Below are 13276 nucleotides of genomic sequence, written 5' to 3' on the forward strand. Positions count from 1 at the left end.
GCTCAATTATGCCCTGCAGACACTGTGGTTGCTGTTGTAACTGTGTTAGTGCAGGGACTCTGGTTGGAATTAGCCCACACATCAGGTGATAAACACATAACTAGAAATGGTCTCAGCATGTACTCCAGAGCAGTAAACATTGACTAAATTATAAACTTAACTCTAGATAAACAGCAGTAAAATCTTCACACTGTGACAGAACATCACAAATTCTGCATTGGCCAAACACTGCTGAAGAATCAATTTAGAAGTATATCTGAATTCTGAAATAAATGTATTGGAAATATTTAATTCTTTTCCCTATAAAAGCCAGAGGTATTCATTATGATGAACTCTACTTCATTTGACCAACCTGATACACATCACTGTAATGAAGTGGAGGAGAGTTGGTTTGGGAGGCAGAGAAAATACTTTGTGCTGATTTGATTCAAAAGGAAAAGAAACTCAGCTGTTTGGATGTTTGGGAATCTCAGTGTGTGGACAAAGTACAGGTGATAGAGTCTAATATTCCTGTCAGCTCCCTTCCTGCACTGCATCCTACACTCCACAGCCATCACCTGACCAGCTGCAGAGGCTTATTTTAGTTGCACATTGTGTCAGGGACACACTTGGTATAGCTCAGTGGTTACAATTACAAAGTTTATTGGCTCAGGTACAGTGCTGCACAAACCACATTACACAGCGGCTGGTGTCAGCCCAGGAAGCGGTTTTGCCATTTTTATATGACCTGGGACATAAAGAACCAGCTTTACTAACCCAAGCCAGTTCCATACAACTGTACATCTGAACCACAGTACAAAGCCAAAAAAAAGCCAGAAATGCAAGACTTGCTCCATTAACTTCATAAAGCCGCATGTGATTTGGCAAGCTCCTGCTCAGAATGGTGCTTCTTGATCCAAGCTGATGCTACACAGATGCACGCAAATACCCATGAGCAACATTTACTTGTCACCCAGCTCCTGAGGAGACCCCAGCATGGAAAAAAGAGACAGCAGGTCCCCCTGAGTGTCTCTTGGTAGAGGGCACCTCAGTACGCCCAAAACTGGTAAACGGCTGGATCCACAGTGCCAATTCAGAACCAGTAAGGCATATTTGTAACAGTAATTCTCAGGGTGTCCTGTGGCATTTCACCCATCTGTGTGACAGCAATTTCAGGCTATCTCAGCTTTACAATACTCTGAGCAACGAAGTGACTGAACTTCTGTAACTCTTTGAAGAACATGCAAACACCTCAGTACTGGTTAGGCAATGCATATCAAGAAATAACAATTTATGTGGTGTGATACAAAGCCATCACCATAATCAAAAATTCAACTCTTTCAAAAGTCAAGGCAAGAAGTCTCACAGCATGTCTGGAAGTCTACCAACCCAAGTGCCAGCAGAAACATAGGCATTGGCTTCCAAAGGTAAGACCTAGTGGCCAGATGTAGCTCTTAAGAAGGTATAAAGAAAAGCTGACTTGCTGTGAGTCACGCTTAGAAGCACAAAAACCAATAAACATGTTGAATTATTTGAATTTAAATTCTGACAAACATGCCAGAATTATTTATTCACTTCTATAAAAAATAATCTACTTCTCTATGATTTCTTGTGATTGGGATACTATTTAACAGGACTATTGATGGATATGGTTTAGCAATCAGAATGAAATTCTCGAGCCCATTCAAATCTGCTTAGATGATTTTAACCAATTATCACTGATTTATTCGGGAATCCCAGACAGGTATCCAAGGTGAAGGAACGCTATGAGAACACAGCTAGATGTTGCAGAATGGTTTAGGATGGGAAGCTTTAGGAAGGATAAAAGGAGTTTAGCCTTGGGGGAAGAAAGAGTCCACAGGTCCACTCTGTTTTCCTTACAGCTTCACAGCAAAGAACTGTATGCAGCAAGGTGGCAAGTGACAGATATCTGATAAATTCCATCTGCACCAGCCTGGCCATCAGGCACCAAGAGACCTGTTGCAAAAATTGTAAGCTTAAACACTGCCACAAATACCTAAAGCACAAAGAAGCACATTTAAAATTCTGCCCTTTTTCCAGCATATCTGAAAAGAAAAACAACAGTATTAAGAAACAATGTTGACATTCAATCTGTCAATATGCCTTGGAATTATCACCCAGATAAAGGGAGCACGGGGGATTTGTTCAGGCTCAGAAGTAACAACCAAAACAACCAGGAAAACCACAAAGGAAAATTCATGCACTGTACATAATCATGGTGTGTGCAGAAATTCCAGTCACAGCAATCCTCTATGCAATGGTGACAGGACTCTCACAGATAGATTAAATTAATATGAAGTTTTGCAGTGATGATTGAAGAAAGGATATAGTGTAATATCCATCTTAATTTGATTGTCCTTGCATACTTCCTAAGACATCAGCCTGAGGACATATTTACAGGATAGTTTTCCTCCAGATACAGCACCACATTATGGACTTTATATACATAAAATGTTGAGTGCAGAATTCTGCTACACAGAACATCATTTATTATCAGAAATCCCCAGGGAACAAAATATGTCCCTGGATTAATATGAATTTATTAAAGCTAGCATTGGAGCTTTGTTTATTAAAAATATCTAAACAAGTACCTCTAAAAATCTCTCACATGCCAAAGGAAAATGTTGGAAGACAACTATTGAAGAACCTCACCTCTGTCTGTAGGCAAAAGGTATCAGAAACAATTTAGCTGAGCTTGAATTTAAATTGAAGAACATTATTTCTTGGTGTGGTTCCTTCTGGAGGGAGAAGTTAAGCCCCATATACATTACAAATCCTGATTTCAACAAGCCAGTTGAACAGTCCAAAGTCAGTTTTACAGATAATAGAGGACAGATACAGTACAGAAATCAAGTATTTGAGTTTCCCAGGATTATTTCTCTTTCAACATTGTGACAGTACTCCCACCATCTATAGCTGCAAGAAATGTATTCATTTTTTTTCCAAACTTAAAATATGTTCTACTCACTAGCCAATAGTGATTTAACATAGTTCTGTTTAGCATATTACCATTTTCTATTAATACTCTGAAATGCCCTAACTTTACAATATTTCATTATAGATACAGCTTAAGATATGTTCATATGAGCTAAATTAAACCATTATTCAAGATCTGGCACAATGTAAGGTGCCAGAAAGAGACAGCAGGAGGAGAAACAAGATGCTGACAAAAATTCTGTCTGAGCAAATCATCATTAATTATTCTTTGAAGGCTTGAAGATATATCAGCAGAATTCTGTAGTGAGAAATGCCACTTAAAAACAAAACAAAAAACATGTAGTATTTTTCTGACTTTTCCAATTTCTTGCCATGGTTTAGATAAAAGACTGATCTGATAAAATAACTTTCTCTTATTACTTATCAGCTTTATATTAAAGCAGAATTTAAAAAAAAAATTAGGCTTTGTCCCTTGCAGCAGAGAGATTTCACCATGAAAAAGATAAGGACAGATAACACAGATAAAGGATGTGTTAAGGGGCAAAGTCCTGATGTGACACCACAGAAGTTTTGTGACAAAACACGGGAGATTTGCATATAAAGATAATTTCAAATTATCCCATGATCATGTTGTCACATTGATAGGACACTCCACAAAAGGAATCCTCAGAAGGAACTAAGGAAGAGCTAAGTCCAGACAATTTCAGAAAAATATTTTTTTATTTAAGGAAGATGTGGAAAAAGTAGAGCAGCTTTCTAAACTAGCAATCACTTTTAGATAAGTCTTGCCAGTGGAAGAGAGCAGATTGAGTTGTCTATGCAGCAACAAACAAGACAGAGATAAAAACGGGAAGAGCTACAGAGAAACCTTAGAAAGAAAATGGAAGTTTCCTTTTAATTTTGTCTGATGACTGTGTGTCCATGAGACTGAACAAAAGCAAGAGGAACATCTAAGACAAGAATTAGTTACAAGTTCATGGTGGCTAATAGCAATAACAGCAATTACCATTGATATTTGCATATTTTGTTGAAAAACAGCATTCAGACAAGATGGCCAGAGGGAAGTATACAGGAAACTCCTGATATATGGAGTCTCTTAATGTTTCCAACTTCTTCACAGACCTTTTCCTGTTCTAGGGAAACCCTTTTCCTCCTGAGAAAACTAATGAAAGTAGCTTCCCAGAATCACAGAATGGGTAGAGCTGGAAGGGACCACAGTGGGTGTCTGCTCCAGCCTCCCTGCTCAGGCAGGGTCAGCCTAGAGCACACGGTACAGGATTGTGGCTCAATGGTTCCTGAATATCTCTAGCAAGGGAATCCCCACAGCCTCTTTGGGCAAGGTATATATATTTATATATATAAAACTGGTGGTTTTCTCTTATGGTTGGGCATAAAACCAGAGCATGCTGAGGTCAACAGGGACTCTCAAGGGTAATCAAATTAATGTGGCTCACAGGGATGTTATGGATAACCAGGATCTACATAGAATGATGTCAGAAATACCTAGATCTCATTTCTAACCTTACTCTTTTCAATTTTTTAGACATTCTTATTTCTATCAAAATCTGACTGGTGTGTATGAATCATATTAATAAAAACATAAAAAGTAGTTATACAATTTTTGGGTTTGTATACGATCAAACAACAACTTAAGTTTTAATTCACCAGTGGTTTTACAGAAAAGGCTAACCGAGCAGCTTTCTTTTTTTTTTTTTTTTAATGCAATAGAGCAGCATTGTTAATAGTTAGTTATTTTTCCATATGCCCAATTACCAGAGAGCGAGACAACCATCTTCCAGTTGTGGACAAGCCATGGCTGTGACAGGAACTGTATTTGCTACTTGCTCCAAAAGAGTGTTCTCTCGTCTCAGAACAATTCACGGACTCACAGACTCCATTAGGTTGGAAAAGACCTTTGAGATATCAAGGCCAACCTCTGACCGAACACCACCGTGCCAACCAGACCATGGCACCGAGTGCCACACCTGCTCTTTCCTCGAGCTCCTCCAGCGACGGTGCCTCCATCACCTCCCTGGGCAGCCCATTCCGATGTCTAATCACCCTTCCTGGGAAGAAATTCTCCCGAATGCCCGACCTGAACCTGCCCAGGTGCAGCTTGAGGCCGTGCACTCCTCTCCCATTCCCTGGGAGAAGAGCCCGACGCCCACCAGGCTACACTGCCCTGTCAGGTGCCGGTGGAGCGACGAGGCCACCCGAGCCTCCTCTTCCTCCTCTATTCGATAAATACCAGATAAATACGGCTCGAAAACCTCAAGTTATTTACTCGAATTAGAATACCAGTTGAAGTTATAATGAGTATAAAACAAAGCTTTTGGAAAGCAGGTGTAACTTTATACGTAATCCCTGATCAACAACTTAAAAGAATGCTCGGAAGTATTTTCTGTCAAAGAGCGTCACGTTCTTCCACGGAGGCAGCCGGTGCCGTACACTACCGTCGGCAGTGCGGGCGGATGGAGATGCGGGTGCTCGGGAAGGCCGGGAGGTCCTTTCCCATACGGGCATCAGCCCCAGGCCTGGGTAAAAGGGACCGCAGGGCGCAGCGGCTGCCCTGAGCTCGGTCCTGCCGGGAAAGGGAGCGGGCGGGGTCCCCCCGCGCGGCCGGGTCGGCGCCGGCGCCGCCCCTTTCCCGGAGCCGCGGCTGCCGAGAACCGAAACCGGGGCCCCTCCGCGCACGCGCGCGCCGCCCCCGCCCGCCTCGGCCCCGCCGCCCGTTCAGCCGAGCGCGCGCCGCCGGCCACAGCCAGAGGGCGCCCGCCGGTCGCGCGGTGACGTCACCGAGCCGGCCCCGCCCAGACCCCAATGAAAGAGAACGTGCGGCGCGGGACGCTCCCAGCCCGCCCCTCCCCCTGCACCGGCCGGCGGCGGGACCAATCAGAGCCCCCGCGGCGCCCCGGCCCCGCCCCCATGTCGGTGACGCCACGGCACCGCCCTCGGTGGCAGAGCGGTCCAACCAATCAGCGCCCCCGCGCGCGCCCGCCCAGGCCGCGATCCCGTGTTTCCGCCCCGCCCCCTCTCTCCGTGCTCCCCCCTCTCAAAGCGCCGGCGGTGGCGGCGGAGCCCGGTCCTGTCCGTGCGGGCGGCGGCGCCTCCCGGGGCTCGGCGATATGGAGTGCGCTGCGGCGGGAGCCGAGTTCAACATCCTCCTCGCCACCGACTCCTACAAGGTGGGCACGCACAGTCGGGCGGGAGAGAGGGGGTCACCTCTGCGGACACCGGACCCGCCGGTGCGCGCCATCCGCGGGACGCCGAGCCAGGCCGGCCCCGCCGCCACCGGCCCCCTGCCCGCCTGGCCGGGGCTGGGAGATCCCCCGGGGCGCCAGTGAGGGTGCCCGGCCTCACCCCGGCGATGCGGGGGGGGACGCTGCAGGCCTGGCCGGGGCTGCCCCTTTCGCCCCCGGCAGCCCCGAGCCGCTCCTCGCGGGGTGCCGGGGGCCGCGCAGCCGGGGGGCAGCGGCGGGGCCAGAAAAGAAAGTGAAAGCGGGCGGGGTGGGCGCCGCCATCCCGCCGCCTCTGGGCGTGGGGGGCGGCCATGGCGGGCACGCGGGAGGCGGGGGCCGCCCGGCCCCGAGCATCGTCCGGCCCCGCCGGGCTGCCCGCCCCCCGCCCCGGCCGGGGTCGGAGAGGGCGCGCATGTCGCTGCCGCGGGGCAGTCGCTCCTTCCCTCTCCCGCGTCGCGTCCCTCCCGCTTTGCGCCGCTCGCTGCCTGCGGTCGTGCGCCTGGCGGTGATGCAGCGCGCTCCGGGAAGCGGCTGGCGCAAAATACGTGTTTTCTAGCCCTGTGCTTAGCTCTCGGCCACTGCGGTGTCACATTCGCTAGGCAAGGTATAAGTTCAGAGGGAGAGTCGCACTGCCCGGCCCTCCCTTCGCTTCTTGGAAACAGCGGGGCTGACAGCAGTGACAAAGTGCAGGCGCCCTGTCCGCGCTCCGACCCGGTGCTTTCTGACCCGGCAGCTCCTGACGTGCCTCGCAGCGAGTGTGCCCGGGCCGCAGACCTGCCCCTGCGCGGTGTCGCGCTCATGGAAGCGTTCAGCCTCCAGATCCTGGACAGAGCTGGCGTGTGACTCCCCCCGCCTGGCTGGACACGTGTGCCCCGCCTCTCCTAGGCTGGAAGGCTCACTTATTTCCTTCAGAAATTACATTGCAATATCGACGAGGGTGTTGGTGGCCTAAACAAAACTAGAATCACAGTCCTGGTTATCGTTGTAAAGCATTTATTGTGTTTTAGCACTTTGAACGTTGGGATGCTGGGATGATTTCAGGGATGAGGGTACTTCTGGGCAGAGGAATTGAAAAAGCAAAAGCTATGTTGTGACCAGATCTTGTTACTGAGTAACTACCAAAGTACAAACTACAGTAGTTTCTTACTTGTGGTAATATTATTGTTGCTATCACAATTATTTTCATTATTGTTATTATTACTATACATTACACCGAGACATAAAGAAAGTTAACAGCTATTGTTGCTGTTTGTGGGAAGGAGTTTTGGAAGGTGGGGAGATGCTGATAAATCTTGGAGCAGCTCAATCAGGGCATCCTGACTCTGCGACTGAGGGCTTGCAAAGCTGCTTCCATTCCAGGTGTAATCTGGCTACAGTGCTCTTTATGAGCTAGGTTTAAGTGTTTGTTATTTAACTTATTGAGATATGGAAGCTGCACTTTTTTCCTTGTCTGAGACTAATCACATTAAATACTGCAGGGCTGGTTTAAAACAATATCTACTTCAAATCTAATTTGCACACTACTTTTTCTAAATTCTCTGGTGTGCTCAAGGATTGGTAGTGGTGCAGCACACTGGCATGACATAAAACCAGTTTGCTTCTGTTTTGTTTGCTGTTTCATAGTATAGATGACTTGGTAACATTCCAGGAGTGGTAGAAATCTTAAAGAGGTCAAATAAAGGCCTGAGGTGTTTTTTTTTTTTTTTTTTCCCAGTTTAAAACCAAATTTGGATGAGGTTTTCTGTGGCAGCTTAGGAGCATTTTGTATTATATTTAGAGCAGTTGCCCCCCTCAGTTGCTTTGTTAGGGCTATTCAAATTGTCCGTCTTTCCATATGCTTTTTTCCAAATCTTAGGAATTCCAGTGTCTCTGAACAATGCTTAAACAAGTAGCTGCTTTTATCTTGTTAGGTAACATGAGCAAACATCACTTATCTTCTCCCTGGATGATACTGTTGTTTCCTAATCAATGAAACACACTTAGCGAGAGCACTTTCAGTAAAATTGCACTAAAATATCTGGTAGTTTGCAATGTCAAGCTTTTTCCAGGAGTTACCAAACACTCTTATTAGCAATTAAAATAATAGTGAGAGTTGATTGGAGAATTTTTTTTTGCTTAGTTCTGCTGTATCCACAACTGTAGCATCTGTTTGTGTATGCAGAACTGTCTGTCCATAACATTTAGACTGAGAAAAAACATAGATCAGCTCAGAAGTTTACATAGTGATCCAATTGCAGTAGATGCCAGTCCATACAAGCTGATGTTGGTGACAAAAATCACATAGGAATAAACACCTATAAAGGAAAAAATACATGTAGACCATAGTGAGCAGTACAACCCTAGCTTAGGGAGTTGTCCATCAGAAAAAAGTTGTGGCATCTCAGGGTCATAGCTGTCACAACTTGTTAGTTTGAGTACTAGCTCCAGCGTCCCAGTTCTCTGTTGGTGCAGTTGGAAATTTGGGGTGAAAAAAGAACTCATTACTGGTTTAGTGCCTATACAATTTCAGAAACAAAGTAATCAAGTAGGCAGAGATTTGTCTGTTGAAAGCCAATCCAGCCTCCCTTCCTTCTACACTATTTTCCTGTCTGCATGTGCATCATAGGACATTTCCCCTTAAATAATAGAGATTGCTAAATATTCAGTTTCAAAATCTTTAAAGTGCTTTTGAAAAACTTCTGAGTGTCATGCTGATTGCTAGTAAAGTGAATATTTATAGATAGGAGTAGTTCCCAGTAGGTGAATATGCACTGGTTCCAGTACCGAGCTTCTGTTATAGACTGGAGCTTACTCAATTGTACAAGTGCTCCAGGATTTTGAGGCTGGGCTTCAAATTATACAGTTTATCTCTAAACCAAATAACAAGATAAATGATTTTACATCACTGAGATTCTTCTTCCTGTGTACTTTGTTCCATATTCTTAAGCTTTTACAAATCCCCCAGAAGTATAATTCCTCCTGTATGCTGGGAATTATATGCCATCCCCTCAGAGTCTGGGCATGGGCATATGGTATGGTGTGTGTGCAACATGCTGATAAGTAACAGCAGTCTTTTTAATTCTTCTGATCGTGAGACTCCCAAGAGATTCATCAATGCAGTGTTATCTGGGGAACCTCAATGTCTTTATGTGCACTATAGCAATGACATTTCTATTAGTGAAGTTTTCTGCTGGTGACTTGGTATTACTGAAAAGGAGAAGTATTTGAAGTCAGAGTCTTTGTTGATAGAAAGCTGCAAGTGAGGGGGTATCAGCTGGCTCCTTGAAAATCACTGTTCATGTTACGTCATGTCTTAGTCTCGTGTCTATAGCAAGACACAATTTATATAGCTCCATCTATACAGCTATACATTATACAATACTCTATAGCAGTCTTGCCCCTCTGTGACAGTGGGGTTCTGTTCACTCTCTGCCCTTCCCCAGTGAAAGGGTCCATGGCCCTCAGTGCCTCATTTGTCTGACATCGTTGACATACTTCCTCTGCATTTTCTTTCGCTCTGATTCTCAGTGCTCTGTTTAGCCTATATTTGTTTATTTCTGCACAGGCAAGAAATATTCCAGAGTATAGGTAGTCTGAAACTGTATTGAGAGGATCAGCTTGGCAGAGCTGTGTTGTTCAGTGGGAAGACAGCCGTGACTGGCACAGACCAGGCCTGGGTTGGATCATGAGCTGCAAGTGGGGAAAGGCTATTGACTAAACCTTGTTTGCTGGGGTAATAATAGCTTATTTTGCTTTTGCCAATGAGATCTATTACTGTTGCTTGGCATGTTTCGTAATTAAGCTGATAGTTATAATAAGTTGCCATGCAATTACCTCTTAGGAGGAGGTGACTTGCTATGTAGACTGTAAATGAGTTCTGCTTCAGAATTAATTTCTTTCTGGATGCTTCAAGGAAACCCAAAATGTATGTTTTAATTCTGTATGCCTTACATGTTGAACTTTAAGTATTTGTTACTTCAGATGACTTCTTTTACTCTGTGTGGATGTAGGAGAGCACCGAGTTCTGAAGCACTTCACGTGAGTGTGTTTATTCTAGGCTCTGACAGCCTGTATATTCTTTATTTAGAAGACTAGAGGTATGTGAGGAAGAAACATGAGTACTCTTTAGCCTACTGGATGTGACTAGTACTTAATGACTGCAAAATATTCTTTATAGCAGCCCATATATAGATTTTTTTCTTAATTAAAATCTTGTGGTGGGAGTGTGAGTGTGTTATCTCCTGTAATTCTGCCAGTGGAAAGCATCGGAAACGTCTGGCTTGCCACTCCTTGTAAGACACAATCTTCACGCTCTCTAGGTTCATTATCTTCCAAGTTTTGATTTGCAGTTACATGGTCCTGTTACAAACCCCAAGATGCCATTGCTCGAAAGGAGCACTGCAACTGTACAATATTCAGACAATTTTTTAATTAATGGGAAGCAACCCTTCTAGAACCACTGTAGCTTTCATTGTTGAAAAGGTAAATGTTTTTCCTTTTTCATTAAGGAACAGGAAACTTACTGCAGCATGTGCTGTAGTACAGCGGACTAGTCACAAATGTGTAAACATAAGGCATTTTGTCATCTCTTTTGTGATAATCTTGGATGTAAAACTGCTGGCATGACTGAGGTAGAGTTAATTTTCTTCCTAGTATCTGGTATGAGTCTATGTTTTAGATTTGTGCTGAAAACAATGCTGATAATTCAGGGATATTTTTGATTTTGCTGAGTAGTGCCTGCACACAGTCAAGGCCTTTTCTGCCCCATACACCATCCCACCAGCAAGGAGGCTGGGGGTGCACAAGAAGCTGGGAGGGGACACCAACAGCTGACTCCAGCTGGCCCAAGGGATATTCCATACTGCATGACATCATGCTTAGTGTGTAAAGCTGGGGGAAGAAGGAGGAAAGGGGGGAACATTTGGAGTAGTGGCATTTGTCTTCCCCATTAACTGCTACAGGGCTGCAGCCCTGCTTTTCTGGGAATGCCTGAACACCTGCCTGCCACTGGGAAGTAATGAATGAATTTCCTGTTCTGCTTTGCTTACATGCTGAGAAGTTTTGCTTTCCCTGTCTTTATACCAGCCCATGAGTTTTCAACTTTTACCCTTCAGATTCTCTCCCCTGTCGCACTGGGAGGAGTGAGTGGCAGTCAGGGCTTGGTTGCCAGTTGGGGTTAAACCACAAAAAAAACATGAAAATCTTTAGTAGTAAAGTAATCTACTGCAAAATGTTGCTGTTTTTAAGCATTGTATTTTAAGCATTGAGAAATTTAGAACACATTCAGTTCTAGTGCTTACACTTGAGCTTGTGTTTTAAATGAATGTGGACCTGGTCATGTACAGCATCTCTGCTGATAATGTGCAGCTTCCATAGGAATTCAGTTGCTTGCATGTGCTTTCCTTATTTTTCATAGTACTGACTGGTCTCTCAACTTCTTTTTTCTCACCTCTGGTCCTCTTATTTTTCAATGCACATATAAGAAATGATGGATGAACAAAAAAATGGAGACATTAGAAGTGGTACAAAGTCAGCATTCAGTCATAACCTCCATTAGCTTACCTCTCTCATATCATAAGAGCAGATATTTCCCAATATTCTCACTTTGGTTCTTGAACATTGTCTCAATCTTATGCATTCTAATTAAGGGCTTGGAGTCTCTCGAAGGCTTTTTTTTTTCCCCCCTATGGCAATCTGAAGCGCATATAATCAAAATAGTAAGATTCTACTTGACTCAGATTTTTTTTTTTTAACTCACTTAAAAATGTCTTGCACTTTACCTTCTGTTGTTGGATGTCCTCTCTCTTGAGTTTTTAAAGATTGATTCTTCTGGCATTTCCTCTCTTGCTCAAATAAATTTATCATTTAACCGTACTGGCTTTTGGTTTGATTTTCATTTCCACTGTCACGGTTGTGCATTTCTTCTGTAATTGTTTGAATGCTACCAAAGCATCCCCGTTGACTATAACTGTTCTGTTGGTTTTTTTTCCTGAAGAGGGTCACAATGCCTTATCGTTGCTGTTAATTATCTCATCTCAGTAAGGTATATCTGATAGAGCAGTCCCTTTGCTCCTGAGTCCTGGTTCATCTCCTTATTGTTGCTAATAATGTTGTTTTCCATGCAGGTTGTTGGAAGACTTTGCTTTTAGCTGCTCTGTTGGCTAAATCTCCTAAAGGTTTAGGTAAAGCAGTGTTTAATCCCATGGCCTCTTTCCATAATATTTGTAAATAATATGTAATACCACAATTTGTGGAGGTCTTGGGGTGCTTTGCAGAAGTCTCCCTGGTGTAAATACCAGCAGTACCACTGAACTAAAATTATCTAACTCAGTAAGACATACTGGTGGTGAGGATCCCCCAAATATCTCTTGCAGATCAAGGCTGGCAGTACAGTGACCAAGCCTGGGCTTTGGCGCCTGTGCTGCAGACCTGCAGTGTCCTGGCCAGGTGGCCCAGAGTCCAGGCCATGCTGCTTCTGGTTTACCTGCCACCTGTCCCTCTGATTCTTCATGGTTGTGGCTGTGTGTCACCATGGGTTTGGTGGCCAGGTTGTTCTGTACCCATTTAGCACTAAGGATTTTTCAAAACAGCTCAAGAAAGTTCAAATACTGTCTTACTTGAACTGGTATCATCTTATCACATGGGAGTTACAGTTCAGGCAAGATCCTACTGGGTAAATGTTTGGGGGTTTGTTTTCTTCACTGTAGACAGGGCTTGGAAGCATCTGTCTGATGGTTCATGTTGGCATCTGACCTAGGGGAGCATCAGGAATTACCACCAATGGAGATTTTGGCCACACCTGACTTCTCACATCCCATCTGTTTTTCCCATGTTTTCAAATGGTTGAATTACATAGGCTTAGATAACCTTTTAAAGTAAGTTTGTTGCAGTATCTTGTACAACAAGCTTGTAGATTATAAGAATATTTGTATTTTTATGTCAAAAATCTTACCTAGCTTAGAAAAATGCAGTGTTTACCTCAGTCATCCCTGTTTTATGATGAATACCTGTTAATTCCTTTTTATTAAAATTTAACTCTTAATGTTTGGGGTGGATTTTTTTTTGATAATGATCTAAATGCAATTCGTGCTTCACGTTTTTTTCCTCAAAAAACTTGATTT

At 44.2% G+C, this 13276-nt stretch overlaps 1 protein-coding gene across 1 annotated transcript in view; it reads left to right on the top strand.

Moving 5' to 3' along the window:
- The first annotated feature begins 5991 nt into the window (after positions 1 to 5991).
- The window catches only part of NAMPT (nicotinamide phosphoribosyltransferase), a 30604-nt gene continuing 23319 nt past the window's right edge, over positions 5992 to 13276 (top strand). Inside the window, exon 1 of the mRNA XM_053978464.1 lies at positions 5992 to 6122. Coding sequence (XP_053834439.1) covers positions 6063 to 6122 — 60 coding nt within the window. The 5' untranslated portion in view covers positions 5992 to 6062. The remainder of the gene's footprint in view (positions 6123 to 13276) is intronic.

Source organism: Vidua macroura, chromosome 5, assembly GCF_024509145.1.
Source record: "Vidua macroura isolate BioBank_ID:100142 chromosome 5, ASM2450914v1, whole genome shotgun sequence".
Classification (NCBI taxonomy): domain Eukaryota; kingdom Metazoa; phylum Chordata; class Aves; order Passeriformes; family Viduidae; genus Vidua; species Vidua macroura.